The sequence below is a fragment of the Protopterus annectens genome, chromosome 13.part0 (assembly GCF_019279795.1).
Source record: "Protopterus annectens isolate FY-2018-M chromosome 13.part0, PAN1.0, whole genome shotgun sequence".
Taxonomy (NCBI): domain Eukaryota; kingdom Metazoa; phylum Chordata; order Ceratodontiformes; family Protopteridae; genus Protopterus; species Protopterus annectens.
In genome coordinates this window covers 695,718,265-695,746,254 of record NC_056747.1, presented here as the reverse complement: position 1 = coordinate 695,746,254, position 27,990 = coordinate 695,718,265, and the positions used below count along the sequence as shown (strand labels likewise).

General features: G+C 40.0%; 1 protein-coding gene across 2 annotated transcripts in view; it reads left to right on the top strand.

The window, feature by feature from the left end:
• Positions 1 to 27,990, top strand: part of TSR1 (TSR1 ribosome maturation factor) — an 895,152-nt gene that overhangs the window by 371,105 nt on the left and 496,057 nt on the right. Inside the window, exon 10 of one of the 2 annotated variants that reach the window (XM_044054378.1) lies at positions 11,810 to 11,920. The exons of the other annotated variant lie outside the window; for it this stretch is intronic. Coding sequence (XP_043910313.1) covers positions 11,810 to 11,920 — 111 coding nt within the window. The remainder of the gene's footprint in view (positions 1 to 11,809; positions 11,921 to 27,990) is intronic. 2 annotated transcript variants of the gene reach the window in all.

Here is a 27,990-nt window from a genome sequence, read left to right as displayed (position 1 = left end):
AACACTGATCCACCTTTATTCTCTCACCCTCTATTAAGACAGTTCCTCAGAGGGGCTAAGAATTTAAGACCTCCAAGAAAACAACCAATACCTGCTTGGGATCTTAATTTCATTCTGGAAAAACTGACTTTGCCTCCTTTTGAGCCAGCTGCCTCATCAGATTTACAATATTTATCCTGGAAAACCGCTTTCCTTCTGGCTATCACTTCAGCTCGTAGAGTTTCAGAACTACAGGCTCTTATGGCTGTCCAGCCTTTTATCATCTTCCATCAGGACAGAGTTTCATTACGTACCAACCTGTCCTTTATGCCTAAAGTGGTATCCAGGGTAGCTTTAAATCAAGCCATACATTTACCTACTTTTTATCCTAATCCTCAAAACAAAGGGGAGAGATTGCTGCATTCCTTGGACATCCACAGACAACTGCATTATTATCTGGACAGAACAAAACCTTTCAGAAAATCAGAACAGCTTTTTGTGGCCTATGCGGTAGGAGCTCAAGGAAAGTCAATATCCAAACAGACAATCTCAAAATGGATAGCCCACTGCATACGCTTTTGCTATTCCTTTCATGGCAAAACTGTACCTACAGGCATTAGAACACATTCTACCAGGGCCACAGCCACCTCTGCAGCCTTCCTCAGAGTAGTTCCTACCAAGGATATTTTAGAAGCAGCCATTTGGAGTTCTGTACATACCTTCTCCAAGCACTACAACCTACCATTATACTCCAAATCTAGAGCAGGCTTTGCCACTGCAGTCTTGCAGGGCATTTTGGCTCCTCCTAGCTCCACCTAGTGCCTTCCACCCCTTTCTTAGCTTTGGGATTCTACCCATCTGTTATGACTGCAGCTGTATGCACGATGAACATAGTACAGTTTTGTACCTACCATAAATGTAGATGTTCGAGTGCTAATACAGCTGCAGTCCAGGTTTCCCTCCCTCCTTCCCCTCTAGGGGCCTTCTTTTATGGTGTATTTGCTTGCAACTACTGGTTTTTGATTATATTGCATTGCATTATTACATAATTTTATGTATTGCCTTCCTTCTGGGGGCACCTGACATCTGGGGCAAGAAAAACTGAAGAAAATGGCGTCGGCTGGTTCTTTTATACCCCTGTCGCACTGACGTCGGGGAAGAAGCGACGACAACCAACGCCGGACCTAGACTTTGGAATTCGGCCGACCGAGGACCCGCCTGATGGTAGGAGAACCCCATCTGTTATGACTGCAGCTGTATTAGCACTCGAACATCTACATTTATGGTAAGTACAAAACTGTACTTTACGCTTCTTCTTGGACAGAACCAAAGGATTTAGGAAATCTGACCAGCTATTCATTTCCTTTTCAGATAAAAAGAAGGGCGCCCCAATATCAAAGGTCACCCTCTCAAAGTGGCTTACTGATACCACTACCTATTCATATACTTCCCAAAACAGACAACTGCCTGGAAAAATAAAAGGTCATTCTACGAGAGCCATGGCAACCTCAATTGCCTTTCAAGCTAGACTATCTATGGATGCAGTTTGTGCTGCAGCTACGTGGGTAAATCCTCATACTTTTAGCACTCATTACAAAGTAGATTTGGCCTCCCGGAACAGGGCTTCATTTGGATCCACTGTTCTGAAGAGTTTCTTCCCTTGAGCCACCCAAGAAAGAGGGTGCTAGAGACGCTGTCCCAACCACCAAGAATGAAAGCGAGACAGGACAACATAACATAAATAAGTTGTGTACTCACCATAATGTTCCATGTTTGTTGTCCTTCTTGCCTTCATTCTTGGGTCCCACCCTTCTTCCCCCAACCTTAGCTTCTGGAGGATCGAGAAGCTTCTGTCAATTTGGAACTTATGATGTTCATCGTGTTACACTGCTGCAGTCATTGCACTTGGGTTATCCTGCCGTCAGGCGGTTCCCCAATCGGCCTGAGTTCCAAAGTCTTGGTCCGGCGTTGGTTGCTGTCACCTCCTCCCTGACGTCAGTGCGACGGGTATACAAGATGCAGCCGACGCCATTTTCTTCAGTCTTTCTTGCCGCGCGGTGCCCAAAGCAAAAGCAGTTCACAAGTGCCTGTCGGCCGACTCCTGAGATTTTCATTCCGAATCCAGAACCGAAGTCTTCTACAAAGCTAAGTACCCTGTTGGGGAAACTTTTTCTTGCCTCAGACCGATGTCAGTAAAAGTTATTAACTGTATTTCTTGTGGGAAGCAAATAACTCATAAGGATTTCCATTCCTATTGTATCCCATGCCTAGGCCCAGACCACGACGTCACTGGTTGTCGGTTTTGTGCTAGGTTTAACAAGCGCACTATTAAACGTCGGTTTGATTTTGCCCATTACTTTGGCAGAAAATTTAATTACACCATGCCGTTGGAACTTCCGACGACTGTAATACATAAAAAGCGCAAAGACAAGGACAGGCATCCGAGGCCCAAAACTGACGACGAGGCCTCTTCTAGGCCGGTCGCCGGTTCTCCGGTTTTCAGCGAGGCGCATTCGCAGCCCCTGACGACCGCTTCTGTAGATCCACAGGCCGCCTCCGACTCCCACGTGGAGCTGGCTGGGCCTTCGGATGCACAAGTTTTTCAGCCTACCGAAACTAACCCTTCAGAGGGAACAGAAGTAGCTGAGCAATCCACAACTTCAGAGGGTGTTTTCAGACCTATTCATTTAAGCATTAAACCCTCTGCTAAGTCTAAGCCTCCCTTAAAAACAAAGAAACAAATATAGCATTCTCCAGGACAGGCCTCCATACCTAAGAAACAAGTGCTCAAAATGGCTGAAGACCTAATCACCCTGATCAGGGGGTCCCATCCCCCTCCTGATAAAAGACCCAGACAGGATGCAGACTATGACTCATCTGACCTGGTGTCCATTTCTTCAGATTCATCCTCAGACCTAGGATATTATGAGGATTCTGATGCTGAGGAATCTATTCCATCAGCCTCTCCGCTTGAGGGCTACTCCTTTGGGGAAACCTTACACACCATGAGGGAGCATTTCCATTGGGAAGGCCAGGATTACTCAGAATCCAAGAAAAGGCTCAGAGACTTCCTTTTATTACCTCAACACAGACCCCTTGCTATTCCACCAGTATTAGATATTGTGGATGATGTGCATACTGAATCCAGCTTAAATCCTGACTCCTTACCTCCAACCCACGTTAAACCTGACAGATATTACAGAGTTCCTGACTCACACAAATTTCTGTATAAAAGCCCTGTTGCTGACCCTGAAACTATTTCTCAGGGACCCAAAGGGATTAAGACCTCATCAGCAAAAAAACCCAGTTCCCTCTGACAGAGATTCCAGAGCATTAGACAGATGGGGGAAGAAAGTATATACGCCTGCAACTTTAGCAATGAGCGCCTTAAATTGCCAGTTTCACATGCTAAAATATCAGCAATTTTTGATGTCTCAGTTGAAACAAAAAATGCTTCCAGATTCAGATCCTCCTACTTTTAAAGAAATGCAGGATTTATTGCATGCAGCCGAACAAGTGGGAAAACATACTTTGCAATGTGGTTTTGATTCTTTACAGGCCTCCTGTAGAGCAGCAGTTGCAGGCTCTGTCATTAGAAGACATGCTTGGTTAAAAGAACATATGCTACCAGATCATGTTAAAGCAAAATTATTGGATGCACCTTTGCAGCGGGATGTGATATTTGGAGTTAAGGCAGAAGAAGTATTAAAGAAGATGGAGGATAAGGCAAAATCTATGCAAATGGTGAAGGATTTCTTACAGGTTCAGCCTCCTCGATTTAGCAGAAATTGGCCAACAAAGAATTGGTCCTTTCCAGTTACAGGCAAACCTCAAAGGGGCAGATACAAACGTCCAAGAGATAGAGGTCAACCACAAGGTCCTTACAGGCCTCGACAATGGCGTGTACTAGGCCAAGAAAGAAGGGGAAGACAGGCCCCAACCGTATAAAAAGCAGCCTCAATGACTTCTCACTACAGCTGCCAAACAGCTCTCTTGGCAGCCCCCTTAGGAGGAAAACTGGCACTTTTCTATCACAATTGGCATTGGATCACCAAAGACAAATGGATTCTCAACATTGTATATCAAGGTTACAGGTTCCACTTTCACACTCTGCCAAGGTTAAAAGGAATGCCAAATCTGCCACCAAATCAATGGGCAGAGGCTCAAAAACAAATTACAGCACTCCTGGACATGAGAGCTATTCAAAAGGTACCACCACAGGAGCAAGGACAAGGATTTTACTCAGGACTCTTTCTGGTTCCCAGAAAGGACAAAGCCTGGAGGCCCATTCTGGATCTTTCTTCTCTAAACACTTACCTGGATGTTCCGAAATTCAAAATGTTGACACTACAGCAGCTTCTTCCCATGCTGGGCAAGGAAGCTTGGCCCGTGACCTTGGACCTCAAGGAGGCATACCTGCATGTTCCTATCAGACAAAACTGCAGAAGATACCTCAGATTCATAGCTGGTTCAGTGCACTGTCAATTCTCTGCACTGCCCTTTGGCTTATCTACTGCGCCCAGGGTCTTCACAAAGTGCCTGGCACCAGTAATTGCATTTTGCAGACAGAAAGGAATTCAAATTTATCTGTACCTGGACGACTGCCTGATTCAAGCAGAGAGCAAGGACATTCTTCTAAAGCATCTGGCGTTCGTAAAAAAGTTATTAAGTTGCCTGAGGCACACAGTAAACGAAAAGAAATCAAAACTAGTGCCCTTACAAGAGTTAATATTCCTGGGTGCCAGCTTGAACACAACGGCCCAGATGGCTTATCTCAAGCCAGACAAGCAAGGATAACTGACTCAATACTTTCAATTAATGGCAACAAAGACCCAACTCCCTGCTTGAAAAATTCTGCAGGCCTTGGGTTACATGGCATCTTGCATACTACTAATTCCATATGCCAGACTGCATATGAGGAAACTAATGGTACCTAAAGAGTGTATGGTCTCAACACTGTCAAAGTTTGGAAACCATTATACCACTTATTCCCTGCCTTTAACAGGAGTTTCGATGGTGGGCTCAAGCTTGTCACCTCAACAAGGGACAGCCTTTTACTCATCCCACAGCCAGGCAAACAGTGACAACAGATGCATCGGATTACGCCTGGGGAGCACACATGGCAGGAAAATGTATTCAGGGCGAGTGGCCCGCAGAACAAAGGCATCTTCACATCAATCAAAAAGAGATGCTAGCTGTACAAAATGCCCTTATAGCTTTCAAGTACCTGCTGCATCCAGGGCAACTATTACTAAAGACAAGACAACACCACAGTTATGTGGTACATAAACAAGCAAGATGGCACACACTCCTACCCCCTTTGCAGACAAGCCATGACCTTATGGAACACAGCTCTAGACTACCAAGTTCATCTGCAAGCACAATTCCTGCCAGGAGAGAAAAACACACTGGCTTAAGCAGAAACATCATGGATCCCCACGAATGGGAATTGAATCCACAAATATTCAGAATGATAACACTGAAATGGTGGAGCCCAGACATAGATCTATTTGCATTGCCAAAGAACTTCAAGCTACAGAAATTCTGCGCAAGGAGTTACCATCCACAAGCATGGAAAGTGGATGCCCTCTCATTCAGCTGGAAAAACCTACAAGTATACGCTTTCCCACCTCTACCTCTCCTTCCAAAGGTACTCATAAAAGCCAGGCAAGAAGAGCCAAAGATGATCCTGATTGCATCAGACTGGCCACGCCAGCACTGATACCCAATCTTAAAGAACTTAGCACAAGAACCACCCTGGATTTTGCCTCAAATTCCACATCTGTTGACTCAGCACAACAATCCGATGCTTCACAGCCAGCTAAAGACCTTAAACCTAGCTGCATGGAAATTCGTTAGTCAAGCAATGCCTCTCTCCAAAGCTGTTATGGATGTCATTCTGGAGGCCAGAAGGCCTAGTACCAGGAAAGCCTATTCTGATAAATGGAAGAGATTCTGTGCCTGGAACCAGGCTCACAGCCTTGACCTTCTTGTCCCAAACATTCCTCAGGTACTACAGTATTTAACTGAGATGCTGGACAAGGGCCTCTCCCTTTCATCCATCAAGATCCACGCCTCTGCCATTTCTGCTCATTACAACACTGATCCACCAATTTTCTCTAATCCTTTGCTAAAACAATACCTCAGAGGGGCTAAAAACATAAGACCGTCCCGTAGAGTACCTACTCCAACTTGGGACCTCAACTTTGTTTTGGAAAAATTAACTTTACCTCCTTTTGAGCCATCTAACACAGCAGAATTAAAATATATCTTTTGGAAAACTGCTCTGCTACTGGCAATAACATCAGCATGAAGAGTTTCAGAATTACAGGCACTAATGGCAGTGGAACCTTTCCTCATTTTACACCAGGACAGGGTGTCTTTAAGAATTAACCCTACGTTTATGCCAAAGGTGGTATCAAGTGTGGCTCTAAACCAAACTATTCACTTGCCAGCTTTTTATCCGAAACCACAGAATAAAGGGGAGAAACTACTGCATTCTTTGGACATTAACAGGCAGTTACGCTTCTACTTGGACAAAACCAAAGCTTTCAGAAAATCTGAGCAATTATTGGTAGCATATGCTGCAGGTGCACAGGGAAAAGCCATTTCAAAACAGACCATTTCAAAATGGATAGGACATTGTATAAGTTTCTGCTATACACACCTTGGGAAACCTGTACCTAGCAGCATTAGATCTCACTCCACCAGGGCAACAGCCACTTCAACTGCCTACCTCAGAGGAGTACCTACCAAGGATATTTTGGAAGCAGCAACATGGAGTTCTGTGCATACCTTCACCAAGCATTACCATTTGCCTTTATACTCCAAATCCAGAGCTGGCTTCGCCACTGCTGTGCTGCAGGGCCTTATAGCCACCCCTAATGCCTTATAGAACCAGCCACCCTACCTCAGCTTTGGGATTCCACCCAAGTGTAATGACTGCAGCAGTGTAACACGATGAACATAGTACAGTTTTGTACCTACCATAAATGTAGATGTTAGAGTGTAAACACTGCTGCAGTCCAGGTTACCCTCCCTCCTTCCCCTCTTACTTGCTGGTACATACCCATGTCTTCTACCCTTTACTACCTATGGGGAGTATTTGCTGGTAACTGAAAGTTGTTGTTTGCTTTTCTTATGTATACTTTACGAGCAGTTTGAATTGCCTACCTATTTGGGGGCACCCTGACATCTGGGGCAAACAAAACTGAAGAAAATGGCATCAGCTGCATCTTGTATACCCCTGCCGCATTGACATCAGGGAGGAGATGACAGCAACCGATGCCGGACCAAGACTTTGGAACTCCAGCCGACTGGGGAACCGCCTGACGGCAGGATAACCCAAGTGTAATGACTGCAGCAGTGTTTACACTCGAACATCTACATTTATGGTAGGTACAAAACTGTACTTTCTTTGATTTCCTTCTTACTTCTAGGTTACACGTTTTATATATGTACTATGTGATGTATATAACTGTTACTCTGTACAATATTTGGAAACATCTGAGTAATCTCCCTAAACATCATGGGGTAGGGTGTTGCCTCGTGCCAGTGGAAGCTCTCGAGCTTTAATATAGGCCGAGTCGGAACTGATTCATGGTTCTGAACCCATTCAGCAAGAATGAAGGCGAGAAGGACAACAAACATGGAATGTTATGGTGAGTACATAACTTTTTTATATCAGATTAAACTCTTAAAAGCTCAAGTAATGTGATGCATACAGTTTGTTAAAAAAAAGCATATAACAATAATAGATTAAACTGCATAAGAGTTTGGATAAACAAAGAAAAAGGGAATGTACTTGTGAGTAAATTTGACTACTGGCAGTACAGTATAATTGTTGACACGGGAAGAGGCAAAAAGAAACTGAAAACCAAGGCTGTATCTACTCGACTTCAAATTTCTTGGTTAGGTGCAGTTTACTGGTACTGGCTCAGCGTTTAATTCAGACTATCAGTCCTTCTTGTAAAGTAGTGTTTGGTAAAATAAGGAGAGATTGCTATTTTCCTGAAGAGATTCAAGGTTCTAAATTTGAACAGGATGAGGTTTGCTTGGCTATATTCTCAGAACTTCCCAGATGTAAAAAAATTAGATTTTAAATTCCGCCATGGATAGAGAGTTAGTGCTTGGACCCTCTGCTGTAGAGGTAATCAAAAAGTGTGATGAAAGGGGTAAACTGTTCCAGGGAATCTGTAAGATTTTTCAGCTCTCCTTTTCTAAAATGACCAAAAGTTTTTCTTTCTCCACTTCCAGTTTTGGCAAAAAAATAAATAAATAATACAGAATAAACAGCCTCAACAGTATTTAGGTAAACAGGTGTTTTTAAGAAGTGGCAAGGAGGTTCCTAAAACCAATCTCAGTCACCCCCCCCCCAAAAAAAAGAACCATTCAATAACTATTCAAGAGAGTTTCTGACTCCCTCCCACACCCTGGTCCATCACATGCCATCCTGAGGAGTGATAGAACCAGTTCTTCCTTCCCAGGTGGGAGAAGGGGGGGGGGGTGTTATTCAAGAGTGTTCCTAGTGCCAAAGAAAGGAAATGCTTGGAGACCAGTTCTGGATCTTTCTTTCCTAAATCTATTTGTTATTAGTGCCTAAATTCAAAATGTTGTCACTTCACATCCCTGTTACCTCTTCTTCCACTTTCATGTTTCCTGGTAAAACTAGACTTAAAACGTGCTGATCACATCCATGTTCATCCAGACTTCAGACATTTAAGGTTTTATGTCTCTGGATCACATTCAGTTCTCTACCTTACCCTTTGAACTATTCACCACAGCAGGACTGTTCACAAAGTGTCTAGTGCCAATTTATAGCTCATTCCAGGCTACAGGATATCTACATTTTTCTGTATTTGGACGACTTGCCTATCTTTCCAGGGTCTTTTTCAAGGGATCTGATAGCTCTCTCGGATGAGAGATCTCTTGCACAAACTGGGATTCCCAGAGAGCATTCAAAAGTCTGTGACTCCCTCACTCAGGATTGTGTTCCTGGGATGTCAACTGGACATCTCCATTCAAAGAGCTTCTCTTTCACAGGAAAAATAGAGCAGATCTATTTCTGTAAGGTTTTCCAGTCAGACATCAGTCATTGTGAGAGAATGCCACAAGATTTTAGGTCTCATGGCATCTATGATTCACATGATACCTATGGTAAGACTCCACATGAGAAAGATATGGTGGTATCTGAAATCTCTTTTGTCCTATCATCAACACCCCTTATCTTTTCAGATCCCAGTGCTGGGGTTTGTCTGAAGAGAGGTCTTTTGGTGGATACAGCAGCTCTCCTTAAATCCAGATCTCTCCTCCCTCCCTGCTGTGAAGCAATCTGTAACCACAGACTATTTGAACTTTGCTTGTGGAGCAGTTTCAGGAGAGATAATAGCGCATAGAGTGTGGGACACCAAGTACGAGTGCAAGCACATAAATATCAAGGAGATGTCTGCCCTGATCAAGGCAGTCATCTCTCTAAACCATCTTTGGTCCCCAGGACCTCTTAAAGTGGCTACTGACAATAACACAGTTGTGTGGTACATCGTCAGGCAATGGGGAACCAGATCATACCCATTTTGCTCTCTGAGCCATGTTAGCCTGGGATATAGCCACACAGCACAATCTCATTATATAGACATCCTGTATTCCATCAGAGCAAAATTGTGTGGCTCACAAGCTAAGCAGGACCAGAGCAGACCCTCACAAATTGAAACTAGGTCAGGGAGTCTTCAATATTTGATCTATCTGTGGGGAATTCATCAGGTGGACCCTTTGCCTTCTCTCTGCACAGCCAACTGGCAAAATTCTGTTCCAGTATTCCATGCAAGTTAGCCTGGAAGACAGATGCCTTTTCTTTGGACACTGAGTGCTACTGATGATTCAGAGCATTTTTTCCTCTGCAGGATCTGAATTTTATGTTTGAATAGCTGAGCCTACCACCATCTCAATCGGTGAGATCAGCCCATATGTAGTTCTCATAGAAGGCAGTATTTTTGGTGGTAGTCACTCAGCCAGAATGTTTCACAGTTACAAGCAGTCTTGTGAGGAAGCCTTCTTGGTCTTCCACACAAGTATGGTTATCTTATGCACCACACAGGCAGGATTACCTTAACCCCAACCCCTATTTTTTTCACTTCCTCTTTACTTTTCTGGTTTACATGCCCCTACACTACCAGTCTGGTGAGGCCTGTCAGTACTGAATACTGTGATCAGAATTATTTTTATCCCTTTTTATGCATACTTTTTTTCATGTAGGCAAACTTTAGCTGAGGGCAAAGGAGAAAAAGAAGACAACCGACTATATGTCTGCCTTCATAACAGGATGTAAAGATGTCTTGAGGATAGGAAAAGCAAGTTCAGCATTTTGGGGGGTGTAGAATGGGCTCTGAAACCTGGTCAAACATAAAGGCTCTGCCAGTAGCTGAACTTCCCAAAGTTATGACTGCAGCAGTGACTGAAACGTGTACAATCCATTCTGTGCTGCTGGACTGCATTACATTAGAAGTCTTGTCAGTGTCCGAAGAGAAGGGTTGTTCTCAAGACTGCTTCTAGTTCCAAGAGAGCCAGTGAAGGCCCTTTCAAGCCATGGAAAATTTTCAACAGTGGCAAGGTGTCTCTGTAGACCAAACTCGCTTCATACTACAGATGGTCTCTGAACTCTCCCTGAACAAATCTGTTTAATATCCTGTTCTGGCCAGTCACCTGTTTTACATGTAGGAAACTGGGCAGGCCAGTTTCCAAGCAGACTGTCTCCAAACAGTTTGCAGATTGCATTCCTTTCTGGTATGTTGCTCATGGAAAGACCTTAGCTACATAGAGCACAAATCACAAGGTCTGTTGTCAGCACTGCATTTTTTATTTTTTTTTATAAGAATGTCTCTTGGCTTATTTCTGAACCTGACGCTTGTTTACACTCGCATCTTTTCTGGACTTTGCAAACTAGATGTTCGGCCAATGATTAGGGTGGATTTCACCTTTATATTACTTCAGTCTGGACTTGGGTGGAGGACCTACAGCATGCCGTGAAGGACCTTCTCTGCTTTAGTCTCCCATTTATTAATGATTGAACTGTAGCAGTGATCCTTATGAGGAGCACATACGGTTGCATGAGAGTTCTCAACAGAGCCATGGTTGTTTGAATAATAGGATTGTTGCTGCAGGAACTTCAGCCCATCTTCCCTTCTTCATTCTTAGTTGGGCATAATTTTTAAGCTTGTAGCCTTCTGTTTTACAAACCTATTTAGACTCTAGTTGTATAAAACTTTACTAGATTTGCTAAGAGGCATTGTTCTTCGTAGTGTAAGGTCCATAGGTAGTTTGTGTTTGTTGGGGGGGGGGGTCTGTTATTGCAGGGGAAGTAGCTTACAGATTACTGGGGGCATTTGTTTCATGGAACCCTTTCTCATAGGTTCATAGAGTCTAAATAGGAATGCACCTTCTGCCTTTAAGGAGCTGGGTTTTTTTTCCGCATTAGTTTTCCCTTTCTTGTTGGTAGCACAATTTAGGGACCTTTGGCGACAGCCTCAAAAGGGGGGGGGGCAGAAGACAACATTAGCTATGCACACCTTTATGCCTAGGTGATCACGTTGGCATGTGGCCTAATCCAGTTCCCATCTAGAGACATTAGACTGCTGTGGTTTTTGTTTTGTTTTTTTAAGCTGGAAAATTGTCCTCCTGTGGCTATGTCCCACTTATATATGAATGCACTTCCAGCAGTGATCCTGCTGTTCAGAAATCTGCAGCTACGGTGAGTACCCTCAGACTGTACTTCTATACATTTTGGTTTATAGTAAATTTAAAGAACCGTTATTCTAGTATTTTTTTTATTTTTCAGGTAGGCTGGTATGTGAGCATACATATCTGCAATGTCCCTGTATCTGTACTGGAAAATTTTAAAACTGGAACACCTTTGGTTCTTTTCTCTTTACTGCCTCATGAACAGAAGGTGAGTTTGCAAATATTAAAACATTCTTGAATATGTTTACTTGTAAATTCAGAATTTTGTTCCCACTTTGGTCATTTCTTTTTTCTGCTGTGACTTTTAGGAAGCTTTTGTTCCTCCTTTCTAGCCCATTGTTGTGTTATATTTACCTTTGCAGGAACACATGCAGAGGATGCATTTGCTGATGCTTATGCTTAGAACTAACTTTTGTTGCGTTAGCTCAGTTTGCACTAATATTCGTGGCAGTCTGATTTGAATAACTGAACCTAACCATGCATTCCAGTCGTGGCATGTTAGTTCAGAAATGCCATCATTTCTTACCCTCAGATTTCATCTTATCTGTGAAATTGAAGAAATGAAGCTGTCAAATGGACAAGAGGTGCTTTTGGTTCACTGGCTAACTGTAATAAGGTAACTTACCTGGAGAGAAGAAAAATGAATTGAAAACTGCTTCTGAAGTACATACGGTACATTATTTTTCACTTCTAACCACAGTGGTGTGTGTGTGGTAGCTGTACCACTTAGTACAGAGGAAAAGGGGGTGGAAAGATACCTTGTAGGTTTCCATTCTCCTTTTCTTGGAACGCAGAACAGTCTGAAGTAGAACCCTTTTCCCATATAGTGTGGAGGAACTGGTTCTGTTGTGCCTTGTTCATGTAAGGCTGGAATGACAAGAGTGAGCTCACTTTGTTTCACCATAATGATAGAACAAACCCGTGTGTTGTTCTGGTATGTTGCATCTGATTTGAGTCTGTGAGAGGTTTCTTGTTCTGCAGTTCTCTGAAAATGAGCAGATTACTCTTCATTGTAGGTGTGGCAACTACACTGTAACCTTTCTGACTTGAGAAGCAATTTTGTCATGTGTTCTATTTTTTGTGTCTAGGTAAGCCATCTGGCTAGAACTCCCTTTCAAAGGGGGCATGAGAAGGTCTTGGTTTGTGACCTTTTGAGGGGGAGGTCACTTGGTATGGAAAAGGGGTTGTGCTGGATTTCAGAATCAGATCAAGAGCCTTGCAGCCATGTCACTTCAGACAAATGTGTTATGTTTTACTTTGGCTTGTTAGGGAAATCTGTGGTGGGAGGGCAGTGAATGTTGCTCAGTCTTTCTGAGACTTGATGTAGGTGTACATAGGATGCCGTAGAAGGAAAGTAGCTGCCCTTTGGTGGTGGTTGGGGGATCTTAAGTGTTTTATGTGACTAGCTGAAACATTAAGAGCTCAAGTAGTCAGTTGAGAGAACAAACATGGTAGAGTGTGTTGAGGTGGAGATCACTGCTGAGAAGTTACTGTGAGTGGGGTTATCTCTGTTGGGAATGAAGATTAGATATCTAATGCAGTGGGCATTCATGAGTGGGTGAAACTTGGGCACTGAGTTCTGCTGCTGAAACCTTTTGCTGTTTCCCAACTTCCTGAGCCCCTTCCTTCCTATCCTTAACTGTCCCACCATTAGATAATAATAACTTTTTGCTGCTTTACTCTGACAAAGGTTGTCATACCCTGCAATGTCAGCGGTTCAGGTGCTAGTACCAAAAAGATTTAGCAGTGTTTGTGTATTGCCAAAAGCAACTGTTACTATTTGTATACAGCTTTTTTTCTTTACTTGCCAGTGCTGACTTTGTAAGTATGAGATTAAGATATAATGATTTTAAAGATATGTTTGTTTTATGAAGACAGTAGCTAAAGCATAAAGGAAACCAGTGATGCTTAATCGAATGTCATGTCTGAATTTACTTAATGACGACACTTTAAGTTCTGATGCTTCCATTCATCTCTTCAGTATGTGCCTAATCTTATGTCTCCATTAAAAAATATGAATTGTCCAATTACACTCTTTGTGACCTGATGTCTTTGAAATTTTATCTGCAGATCCCACCCCGTAGTATAACATAGTGTGCTTTTCCAGATGTCTTATATCACTGAGGCAGGGTGGTCGTCTGCCACCATTGTCTGGAAATGAGGCTGTGGTTTGCAAGCAGGTGTCAAATTGTGTGGTGAATGACTTGCTTTGTTTTCCTGAAGGGCAGTGGGCTTCTTGCAAAACGTTCACTGTGTGAAATAGGCCAGATGTTATTGCACCATTCAGTATGTATAACAGTTTTTTTTTTTGTTTATTTTTTTGCCTTAGAGATGATGTTTTTCGTGTTTCACTGTTGCAGTCATTACATTTGGGTAATCTGCTGGCAGGTTGCCCTCAGTCGGCCTGAATTCCAAAGTCTTGGGTCCTGCGTCGGTTGCTGTCTCCTCTTCCATGACGTCAGGTGTATAAAACAAGCAGCCGACGCCATTTTCTTTAGTCTTTCTTGCCGCGCTGTGCCAGAAGCAGAAGCATTTTGCAAGTTCATAGGTTCATAGGTTCATAGGTTAGTACTAAGCTAACTACTCTTGCGAGCCATTTTAAGCCTAGCCAATTATCCCTTGTGAGACTCTAACCCTGCACCTTGTGTTTGTAAGGCAAACACCTTAACCATTAGGCCACCTTCCCTTCCCGGTTGGCCGACTCCTGAAATATTCGAGTTTGAGTTTCAGAACTGAAGTCTTCACTAAAGCTAAGTACCCCGTTGGGGAAACTTTTTTCTTGCTCCATACCGATGTCAGAAAAAGTTAATAATAATGGGGCGTGCCCAAGGATGAACACAGGATAGCAGCAGATTTCTTCAGCTCCACCAATTTCATTACATTGACAGGAATTAATTACTTAAAAAATTAATTCTTGAAGTAATTTTCTTTCTAAATATGTTTGTTTTATATAGTTCTTGAACTATATCTAAAAAAGAAAGGAAATCTTAATAATATTCCTGTCAGAAATTACTTTGGAAATTTTCCTGTCAGTTTATCAGTCTGAAATGAGTTCCAGTAAGACAAATTCTCAAGACTCCAGCATCAAGAAAGAACTTCAGTCTCTGATAATTATAGTCCAGCAACTTACTGCTAAGATGGATAAAATGGATACTAAAATAGACACCTTCATAGAAAAAACTACAAAACAAATAGACTTGTTACATATGGACCTGCAACAACAGAAGATCCAGATGACAGGCATAGAAGAAGCTGTGAATGACATGGAAAATAAAATACAAGAACAGGAAATCAACATTGAGTTTCTGCTGAAACAAAATACACATTTACAAACAAAGCTGGATGACCTGGAAAATAGATCTAGGCGCAGTAACATTAGGATTTTTGGACTGCCAGAAAATATTGAAGGTAACAATATTACTTCTTTTTTAACAACATGGCTCCCTAAAACTTTAGATTTACCAGAAGCATTCTCTTTTGGTATCGAAAGAGCACATAGATCTATAGCTAATACTAACTCTAACAAAAACTATCCTAGATCAGTTATAGTTAGATTTCTATCATCTTTTGATAAAGAGATGGTTCTTAAATCTGCTTGGGCTAAAGCTCCTGTTAAGTTTAATGAGACAACTGTGCGTTTGACAATGACTATTCTTCCATGGTAATTGCTAAAAGAAAAGTTTTTCTGCCACTAATAAGGGAGCTTAAAAAAAGCACAGTTTAAAACATACCTTCTGTTTCCTGCCAAGCTTAAAATCTTCCTTCCTGATGGTCCTAAGGTCTTGATGATTTAGACTCTGCTTTACTGTTTGTCAAAGAAAAAGGATTTTGGATAAAATAGAAGAAATGGAATGGCCTAGTTCTTCATTAAAGAGATTGGCAACTGAAGCTTCCTGGAAGACTTCAGAGAAGAAGAAGTGACTAAAAACAAATGATTTGTTATATGTTTTTTTCTCTCTCATCATTTTAGTTCATTATTAATCTTTTGAATATAGTTCCTGCATTTCCAGAAAGCCACAAATATTTTGGAAAAGATTTAATCAAAGTTATTCTCTATGTGCAAAGAAATGTTTTGTTTCATAACCAGTCAAAATGCCTGAGGATTTAATGGCAGGCTGTGACTCGATTTGTTTTTCTTTCTGAAAAAAGTAAGGTTAGTAATTTGATACATTTTTTTATCTTTACCTTTTTTTTTTCCTTCTTCTTTTATTATTTTCTTTGTATGAACAGTTTTTAAAAAAAAAAAAAAAAAGTTTATTTTAGTTTATATGATGCTGTTTTACCAAATGTGTAGTTTTGTCTTGATAGATAATTGAATTGAAAACTGTTAACCTCTGTTAAATATAACTAGTATTAAATTGATAAGGTGGTAGCTGAGGTACTGCTGCTTAGGGTAGGGGGTTAACTTGAGTAGTAAATACTGCTCTAAGTTGGAGTTTTCAACTCCAGGCGGGATGCAAGGTTTAATCCTTACATTATTTTCACTTGTTCATTGTTATATGTATATAGTTTTGACATCCACAATATATTTTGTACACTCATTGTCACTACAAACAAAATTGAATCCTATACAAAATCCCATTAGAGATTTAATAAATACAGCTATATTTAAAGGTACACCTAAAAGAGGAGATGTAACATTATTTATCTTGTTATTTGTTATTTCGATCATAAGATTCTTGAGTTTTAAAATGCCAAATGACATCTTTAAAAGGAATTTCTTTAAACATTAATGGATTGAATAATCCGTGTAAAAGGGCAAGCCTAATAAGATACATTAATCTACACAAGGCCAATCTAGTCTTCCTGCAAGAAACCCATCTCTTGAAAAAAGATATTGATAAACTAGCCACTAATAAGTATACAGTATTGGTTAGTTCAGAGCACACTCAGAAAAAAGAGGAGTGGCTATTTTATGGAATAAAAGTATGCCCATTCCTAAAACCATTAAGTCTTATCAGGATGACAAAGGAATGTTTTGTATGGTTACAATACAAATTAATGGGAAGACTTACACTTTAATTAATGTATATTGGATACCTGGAATTGGTATTAATACAGTGAAACATCATATTGATAAGATCATATCATTCTCTGTAGGGGATATTATTTTAGCTGGTGATTTTAATTGTATACTACATGAAAGTGATACTACCACTATAAAGAAAAGAAGAATTACATCTAATGCAAAACATTTAAATGATTTTGCTAATTCTTATCATTTGAATGATATTAATAATCAGATAGAGTCAAAATCATTACCATACACATTTTTTTCTAACAGATACAAAACTTATTCAAAAATAGATAGGGTCTTTATTTCTAACCAGATGGTAACAGATTTAATTAATTCCAAAATCATTTCATGTCCTATATCTGATCATAACTCAATTGTTTTTGAATTCATGATAAAAATACTCATAATGTTCAGATCAAAAGGATACCAGCATACTTAACTCAGCTAAAAGACTATAAAGAATATATACTTTCAGAAGTACAACATTTTCTAGACATAAATAATACTCCTGAAGTCTCCATTGTCTATGTTTGGGATGCCTTAAAATCATATCTATATGGACAAAGTATCAGATGGTATAATAACAAAAGGAAATCTTGGGATAAGGAATTGTTAGATATTCAAAGTAAACTAGACTCTTATAAACATAATAATAAAGAAAATATTATGGACAAGAAAGTTATTGAAGAAATAAACAAACTAAATGAGAAATACAAAGAAATTTTGACTCATAAATTTAAAATAACTTTAGAGAAATACAAGTTTTTGTCTTATTCAATAAGCCCCAAATACTTACATAGACTTAAAAATAAAACAAAAAGATTGAATAAACAAAACCATATCAAAGAAATCTTTTCTCTAAGGAAAAAGAAGAATGTTTCTAGTATACCAGAAATACTGGATGAATTTAGAAATCACTTTCACAAGATTAACCATAACAACATTAACATGGAACCTAAAGATAAAATAAAGGAGTTTATAACCACAAACATGAATAAAAAGCTTAATAAACAACAGATTAAACTATTGGACAAGAGTATTTCATATACAGAAGTTATTACACAAATAAATAAGCTTAAATCAAACAAAGCACCGGGTAATGATGGTATTATACCAGAGATATATAAAATCCTTTCTAAAACTACATATTCATTAATACATAAGGTTTTTATTCTGGCCCAAACTGAGTTAATAACCCCCCATCTTGGCAATATACATTTATTTCACCAATTTTAAAACCTAATAAAGATCCAACTAGATGTTCTTCATATCGACCCATCTCATTACTTAATATTGATTATAAAATGTTTATGAGTATTTTTGCTGCTAGATTGAAGACAATTATCCCCGGCATTATAGACATAGATCAGACGGGCTTCATTGTAAATAGAAATACTTTTGATAATATAAGAAGAACTTTAACATTAATTGATTTTGCAAATAGGAAAAAGAAAGATTTAACACTTGTTAGTCTTGATATAGGTTCAGCATTTGATTCAGTAAGTTGGGACTATCTGTTTACCTTACTGAAATGCACAAATTTCTCTGATGCATTTGTAAATTTAATTGAGCATTTATACAAAGGAACGCTGGCTTATATTAAGGTAGGAACATATGTTTCACAAAAATACCCATTCTTAAAGGTACAAAGCAAGGATGTCCACTTTCTCCACTATTATTCACTTTAGTAATGGAGCCTTGGGCTAATTTGATTAGAAACAGTACTGACATAGAGGGTTTTGAAATAGAAGAAAATACAACATCAAAAATTCAACTTTTGCAGATGATGTTCTAATTACATCAGCAGGATCTAATTCTTCTATGCAGTCTTTATTTGATAAAATGATGAATTTTAAAAGTATTTCTGGTTTAATATTCAATGAAGAAAAACTAAAATACTACCTATATACACACCGAAAAAATACTCTCATTAGTGATTTTACTAAATATGTACCCAACTCAGGTCAGATAACTTATTTAGGTATAATACTATCTAAAGATATTAAATCTATTATATATAATAACTATAATACCTGTTTTCTTAATATTCAAAATCTTTTAATACCTGGAATAATATGTTTTTACTATGGAGGAGAGACTTACAATTATTAAAATGATAATATTCCCCAAGATTTTATACTTAATACAATCAATAATACTTTCACCTACAAAAATAACTATCAAGAAACTGAATACACTAATGTTAAATTTCTTATGGGCACCTAATAGACCTAGGATTGCATTAAAGAAACATACTAATAGCTGGTCTCAAGGGGTATTTCTTTTCCAGACTTTAATTTATATATTATCTCTTCTATTATAAAAGTTATTACTTTATTAATAGATCGGTCATATGTCGCAAAATGGAAAGATTATTGGGAGCTAATTAATATGCACTTCATGAAAATCTCCTTAACACATAAAAATATGATTATAAATAACTCCATGTTGTGGTTGCTAAAGGAATTTTGTACTTCACCTATTACACCTAAACATATGGTCTGTTACCCATTAAATATTATTATTAGTTATCGTAACTTTATATTCATGCACCCTAAGTATAGGGAATGGAATTTTATTGTATTCCCTATAATTTATACTCAGGGTATGCTTATGTCATGTACTTCTGAAGGAGCTCATTTAGCTATAGATAATAATATAAAGTACTGGTATCAGCTGATATCTGATAATAAAGTTAAAAATCTAGATTTCTTAAAACAAGAATTTGATCTAAGAGAAACTTGCTGGTTAGAGGTTCAGATCTTTAGACAACATCTCATTGATAGAATAGATCTAATGTCTATAACAGTTAAAGAATCTATTCCAAAACTGATTGATTACTTGATAATAAATTTACAGCATAAAGTTTCTGATAAAGGTAAACTTTCATATATACATAAAATTATCAGACAAGAAACTTTTTACAATGTAGATTCATACTGGAATTATTTCACCTCTATTAATGGGGACCCACCAACTCAACAAGATAAACAATATATATATTGGAATCTGCTTATAGAACTACATCTTCCATTGTCTGGAGACTTTATACATGGAAATTTTTACATAGATCTTTTATACACCTTTGATGATGAATAAAATTAATAATAAAGATAATCTATGTAAGAGATGTAATGTAGAAATTAATGCTGACTGGGCTCATATGTTTTATGACTGTATGAAGTTGAAAGAATACTGGAAGTCAATTAATGAATTTTGCAGGCTCTTTTTACAGATAATTTCATTATTTCTAAGTCTCTTATATTATTCAACACACCTGTACCTCAATGTGTTAAAAAGATTAAGCTTCCCTTGTTATGGTCTATCCTAGCAGTGGCTAGGAAAATAATAACTAGAAATTGGATTTCAGATACACCTCCTTCGTTTAATGAATTTAAAAATGTTATGAATATAATGTGTCATATGGAAATAAACACAATTAGAATGAGAACAGCTAGAAAAACATCACATTTTATTGTATGGGATAATTTACAAAATTTGTTAAAAAAATTCTAATTTCAATAGCACAGTATTTTAATTTAATTAATTGATCTGATTGTAGTGGATGTCTTTGTAAATACTTTAGTTGTTTTGTTGAATATTATAATAATACCTATTTTTAATTATTTGTATAAAATTGTTATGATATTTCTCTTGTATGTTAAAACAATAAATTTGTTTTAAAAAAAAAAAAAAAAGAAAAAGTTAATAATTGTATTACTTGTGGGAAGCAAATACCTCATAAGGATTTCCATTTATAGTGTGTTCCTTGCCTAGGCCCTGATCGCAACGTGCCTGGCTGTCGATTTTGTGCTAGATTTAACCAATGCACTATTAAGCGTCGGTATATTTTTGCCTCAAAGTATTTTGGAAACAGATTTAACTACCCAGAAATGTCATCGGATAGCAATCCGACTACCGGAGTACATAAAAAAACGCAAAGAAAAGGACAGAGGGAGACCGTCGAGGTCCAAAACCGACGGCTAAGCTTCTCCTAAGCCAGTTGCCGGTTCGCCAGTACTCAGTGGGGCGCTTTCACAGCCCCTGATACCCGCTACTTTCGAGTCGCAGGCCCCTACCAACACCCATGTGGAGTTCGGCATGCCACGAGATACTCAAAGTATTGGACCCACGGATGTATCTCCCTTGGATGGGTCCGGAGCCGCTGAGCAGGCACCGGCTTCTGAGGGTGCTTTCAGGCCTCAACATTTTTATATCAAACCGACGACAGCTGCAAAACCAAAGACAAAAGCAACTTCTAAAACTAAAAAACCGACGCATGAGCCATGTGCACAGGCCTCTATGCCTAAAAAACAGATGATCAAAATGGCTGAAGACCTTATTACCTTGATCAGGAGTTCCCATCCCCTCCAGATAAGAGGCCTAGGCAAGACACTGATTATAAGTCTTCAGATCAGGTTTCTATTTCTTCTGATTCCTCTTCTGATCAGGAATTTTCTATACCTCCCTATGAGGATTCTGATGCAGAGGAGTCTATACTGTCTGCATCACCTCCTGACCATTATTCATTTGGAGAAACCTTGCATACTTTGAGGGAGCATTTTCACTGGGACAGTCAAGATTTCTCAGAATCAAAAAAGAGGTACATGGATTTCCTTCTCCCACAGCCATGCCCCCTGTTTTAGACATTGTGGATGATGTGTTTTCGGAGTCCAGCTTGACCCCTGACTCATTGCTTCTGGCTCCCAGCAAGCCTGACAGATATTACAGGGTCTCTGACTCACACAAATTTTTATTTAGAAACCCTGCTGCTGATCCTGAAACTATTTCACAGAGTCCGAAGGGAGTTAAGGCCTCAACAGCAAAAAATCCTACCCCCTGTGACAGAGATTCAAGGGCACTGGTTAGATGGGGAAAAAAGGTTTATGCATCTGCAACCTTGGCAATTAGGGCCTTAAACTGCCAGTTTCATATGCTCAAATATCAACAACATGTTATGGGATTGCTGAAACAGAAAATGATGATTTCTGAATGTGCTGAAAATAAAGAATTGCAGGAATTATTGCATGCAGCTGAACAGGTTGGAAAGCATACTTTGCAATGTGGTTTTGATTCCTTAGAGGCCTCCTGCAGGGCCACAGTTACTGGATCTGTGATTAGGAGGCATGCCTGGCTAAAGGAACAAAATTTGCCTGATCGTGTTAAAGCTAAATTACTAGATGCACCTTTACAGCATGATACTCTGGTATTAAGGCAGAAGAGGTTTTAAAGAAAATGGAAGACAAAGCTAAGTCTATGCAAACTGTAAAAGACTTCTTACAAATGCAGTCACCAAGATTCAGTAGACACTGGCCTACAAAAAAATTGGTCCTTTCCAGCATCAGACAGAGCTCAAAGGGGCAAATCCAGGCGCCCTAAGGTTTCCAGATACCAGGCACAAGATTCATACAGGTCAAAGCAATGGGGCGCTTCTACCTCCAAATTTGGAGGAGATGAAGCGCAAACCTACAGAAAACAGTCCCAATGACTTCCCTCTGCCTTCACCAAACACTTATCTTTTGGCAGCACCCTTAGGGGGAAAATTAGCACTTTTTGCTCAAAATTGGCAGTTAATAACCCAGGACACGTGGGTGCTTAAACATAGTATCAGAGGGATACAGATTCCATTTCCATACTCTGCCAATGGCAAACGGTTGGCCAGATCTGCCAAAAAATCAATGGGCAGAGACGCAGAAACAGGTTACGTCTCTCATGGATATGGGGGCCATTCAGCCGGTACCAGAACAGGAAAAAGGACAAGGTTTTTACTCAAGTCTGTTCTTGGTACCCAGAAAGGACAAGGCCTGGTGGCCAATACTGTATTTATCGATTTTGAACACATACCTGGACATTACAAATTTCTAAATGCTGACTTTGCAGCAGCTTCTGCCCATGCTGGGCAAGAATGCTTGACTGGTGACATTAGACCTAAAAGAGGCATACCTGCATGTCCCAATAAGGCAGTCGTGTAGAAGATACCTCAGATTCAAGGCTGGCTTAATGCATTACCAATTCTCTGCACTGCCCTTTGGCTTATCTACTGCACCCAGGGTCTTTACAAAGTGCCTAGCACCAGTAATTGCATTTTGCAGACAAAGGAGTATACAAATATATCCTTACTTGGACGACTGCCTTATTCAAGCAGAGAACAAGGACATTCTTCTTCAACACCTGACGTTTGTGAAAAGGTTTCTAACATGCCTCGGGTACACAATAAACAGAAATCACAACTGGTACCCTCTCAAAAGATAACATTCCTGGGTGCAAGCTTGAATACAGCTGCCCAGATGGCTTACCTCATGCCATACAAGCAAAGGCAACTGACTGCTTACTTCAAACTGATGTCAGCAAAAACCCAGTTGTCTGCAAGACAAATTCTGCAGACATTGGGCTTCATGGCATCCTGCATCCTACTGATTCCATATGCAAGACTGCATATGAGGAAACTTCAGTGGTACCTAAAAAGTTTATGGAGTCAACATTGTCACAGTCTGGAAGCAATGATTCCTCTCATTCCCTGCCTACAACAGGAGTTTCTATGGTAGGCAAAGGCATGCCACCAAAACATGAGACGGGCCTTCACTCTACCCCCTGCCAGTTAAACCTTAACAACAGATGCATCAGGTTATGCCTGGGGGGGCCCACATGGTGGGAAGATGCATTCAGGGCATATGGACCCCAAAACAAATGCATCCACATATCAACCAGAAAGAGATGCTAGCTGTTCAAAATGCCCTGACAGCCTTCAAGGACTTACTTTATCCAGGACAACTACTGATAAAGACGGACAACACCACTGTCATGTGGTATATAAACAAGCAGGGGGGCACGCACTCATACCCCCTTTGCAGATTAGCCATGGCACTGTGGGACACAGCTTTGACTTGCTAATTGCATCTTCAAGCTCACTTCCTGCCAGGAAAACAAAATACTCATGCAGACAATTTAAGCAGAAACCTTATGGATCCACACGAGTGGAAACTAGATCCACAAGTCTTCAGCATGATAACAAAGAAATGGGGGAGCCCAGACATAGATCTATTTGCCTCTCCTCAAAATTATCAATTGAAAAGATTCTGCACAAGGACTTATCACAGACAAGCGTGGAAAATGGACGCCCTATCCTTCAGTTGGAAAAACCTATCAGTTTACATCTTTCCTCCTCTGCCTCTTCTTCCCAAGGTCCTCTTAAAAGTCAGACAAGAGAAACCAAAGATGATACTAATTGCCCCAGACTGGCCCCGCCAATACTGATACCCAATCCTAAGGAACTTGTCTGAATACCCAGCTTGGACCTTACCTCAAAGACCTCAACTACTGTCCCAGCAAAACAATCAGATCCTGCACAATCAACTCCAGACACTGAACCTGGCAGCATGGCTGATCATGTAGTTATACAAACAACACCTCTCAGTAAAGCTGTGATGGATGTCATTTTGGAAGCCAGAAGGCCCAAGCACAGGGAACTGATACAGCAGAACCAGATATTCCTCAGATATTACAATACTTGACTGAGATGCTTGACAAAGGCCTATCTTTCTCATCAATTAAAATCCATGCCTCTGCCATTTCGGCTCATTACAATACAGAGCCACCAATCTTTTCTCATCCTTTACTAAAGCAGTATCTTAGAGGAGCCAAAAATGTAAGGCCTCCTAGAAGATCACCAATACCTGCATGGGACCTCAATTATGTGTTGGAAAAGCTCACCCTGCCTCCATTTGAATCAGCTGCTACTGCTGATATAAAGTTCTTATCATGGAAAACAGCTCTGCTACTAGCAATTACTTCAACAAGAACAGTCTCAGAGCTATAGGCCCTCATGGCTGTGGAGCCTTTTATCATATTTTACCCAGACAGGGTGTCTCTGAGGACAAAGCCAACATTTATGCCTAAGGTGGTTTCCAGTGTGGCTCTTGACCAAACTATTCATCTGCCAACCTTTTATCCAAATCCTCAGAACAAGGGGGAGAGAATTCTGCATTCCTTGGACGTACACAGCTAAGATTCTACTTGAGCCGGACTAAAGCTCTAAGAAAAACTGAGCAATTACTAGTGACATATGCTGCAGGATCAGAAGGAAAGGCTATTTCAAAGCAGACTATTTCAAAGTGGATAAGCCACTGCATTCGTTTCTGCTACTTACAGCATGCTAAATCTGTGCCCAAGGGCATTAGGTCTCATGCCACCAGAGCGGCAGCTACTTCAGCAGCCTTTCTCAGGGGAGTACCAACCAAAGACATTCTAGAGGCAGCTACTTGGAGTTCTGTTCACACCTTTACAAAGCATTATCATTTGCCTCTCTACTCTTAAGTCCAGGGCGGGCTTTGCCACTGCAGTTCTGCAGGGCCTTATAGCCGCACCTAATGCTGTTTAGCTGCAGCCTTCCCAACCATAGCTTTAGGATTCTACCCAAATGTAATGATTGCAACAGTGAAATACGAAGAACATAGTACAGTTGTGTACACTTACCATAAATGTAGATGTTCGAGTGTATTCACTGTTGCAGTCCAGGTTACCCGCCCGCCATCCCCCTTTCATTCTGGAGTTTATCTTTCCTTCTCTATCTTCTACAACCTATGTGGTGTATTTGCTTGTAAATGAAGGTAAGGTTTATATTGATGCATGTATATATAGTTTTTATACATATATATTTTTGCTACCTTTTTGTGGGCACCTGACATCTGCGGCAAGAAAAACGAAAGAAAATAGCATCGGCTGCTTGTTTTATACCCCTGACGACCTGACATCATGGAAGGGGAGACAGCAACCGACGCAAGACCCAAGACTTTGGAATTCAGGCCGACTGAGGGCAACCTACCAGCAGATTACCCAAATGGAATGACTGCAACAGTGAATACACTTGAACATCTACATTTATGGTAAGTGTACACAACTGTACTTTCATGGGCGTGCCTTCACCACACCCTGGTGATCTCATTGCACAGAGTGCCTTGCTGGCTGGGGTATATTTGTCCCTGTTATTTTTATTGTGTTGGGGAGGTATTCTAATGGTATGCTACTGATTTTAAGGGTGGGTAGATGGGCAGTGCTAAGTTCATTTAGTCAGGAGCTAGGAATTCTAGACCTCGTCACCTGTCATGAGGTGGGCAACAGGTCTTTTCCAGTGTTTTTTTTTTTTTTTTTTTTTTTTTTTTTTTTTATAGTTGATGCATTACTGGGAGGTTGCATGTCTGTTCAGTGAAGATAAGACTATAGTGTAGTGTGCATTCATGAGTAGGTGAAATTGTGCATTGTGGACTGTAGTTAGTCTTGCTGTTGCTGAGATCCTTGACGCTCCAAGAGCATGTCTGTTACAAAGACATGCGTTTGGAGCGTTTTTTCCCCGGGCCTTTTCTGAAAATTGGCTTTGTTCCAAGCCGGACTTTCCCGGTTAAAAATGTTAAATAAATTATCCCAGTATTAAGTACTATTTTTGGCAGAAGGTGGCTTGATGTACCACTGGTTTCATTCTACTGCTGCTGTGGATAAAGCTGAGCTGATACATTTCAAAATTGTGTTCTCATTTATCAAGTTGTAGAATGTTTGCTGGTGAGTTATTTTGTCAGCACTGACACAGAATAACAAGAAATTTGTTTGCTGTATCTATGCACAGTTTGTTTCCTTTATTGCATCACCTCCACCCCACCCCTTCTGCCCTCCTCTCTCATAAACCCTCCTGCAGTCATCACCTCATTCATTCCACCAGTGGTGTACAAGCTGAGCAAAGGACACAGTCATCAGGCAGTAGTGGCCCATCTGCACTTGCATAAGTGAAAGAATGCGTTGCTTCTGTTTGTGGGTGTGCACATTTCAGCACATGTCCTTAAAGAGAACATTGTAAGTACAGGTTGGCATAGTTGTTGAGTGCATATCCTCTGTCCATGCCATGTGTCTTCTCTGTAGTAGATGCTGATATTGTTCTAGCATGGAGCACATACCACCACCCCACATGGCCATATCTGTGTTATCTTTTCAATCCCACACCGATCCTCCATTGCCTGATACACTAATTAATCTCTAGTCATCTGGGTTGTAATCTGGACGTCACTATATGCCACAGATATGGGCTTTGTTGTGTTGCTTTCCAGCATCTATTTAGAAAATATTAAAAATAACATAGTGGGTTTGGAGTTCTCACCTTTTATGAGCCAGTGGCTAAAGCATATGGGAAGCCAGTGATGGTTGCTTGAATGATCCAGCTGAATTCACTTAATGACGCCATGTTCATGAGGCTTCCCTTCATGTCTTCATCATGTGCTTAACTTTACTTTTGTTTGCATTAAAAATTTAAATTCTCCCTTTTCTCTCGTATAACATTCTACCTGAAGAGTCTATCTGCAAATCACCTTTAATAGTAACATATAGATGTTCTTCTTGTTTCACTGTTGCAGTCATCGCACTTGGGTTATCTACCTGCAGGTAGGCCTCAGTCTGCCTGAATACCAGAGACTTAGTATTACTGCATCGGTTGCTGTCACTCCAGGACTGACATCAGGTCGTCAGGGGTATAAAAACCGGCAGCCGACGCCATTACATCAGTCTTTCTTGCCGAGGAGCCCGAAGCAGAAGCAGATCGCACTAGTGCCGGTCGGCCATTACCTGAGGTTCATTTACAAATTGAATCATCCTGACGTCTTCTAAAGCTAAGTACCCCGTTGGGATCCTTTTTTCTTGCTCTAACTGATATCAGAAAAAGTTAACAATTAAAAACAAAAGATAAGCGATGCTCCACACCGTAAAACTTGACTGAACAATTTATTTAAGACCATGATAGCGACAAAACAACAAACAGAAATACAGAGGACAAGCGCTTTCAGCTATTAAAGCCTTCTTCAGATCCACATTCAAAAACCACTTCAACATAATATAAAGCTTCTATCAGCCAATGACAAATAATATGTAAATATCATGTTTTAGCCTAACAAATAAAGGTGCTTATACAAGCAACTTTATCATCCAATGTACTTGATTATTCTAATGAACTTTATCTAACCAATAAAGTAGTTTCTTATATAAATGTGATGTGAACTATCGATCCATACAGAAGAGAAGTTTGATTTACATTTTACTTCTATTGGCTAGCTTAAGCCAATGATATTTAGGAAAGTGAAGTCTGATTTACATCTTTACCTTTATTGGTTAGATAAAGTTCATTAGAATAATCAAGTACATTGGATGATAAAGTTGCTTGTATTATGTTGAAGTGGTTTTTGAATATGTGGATCTGAAGAAGGCTTTAATAGCTGAAAGCGTTTTTC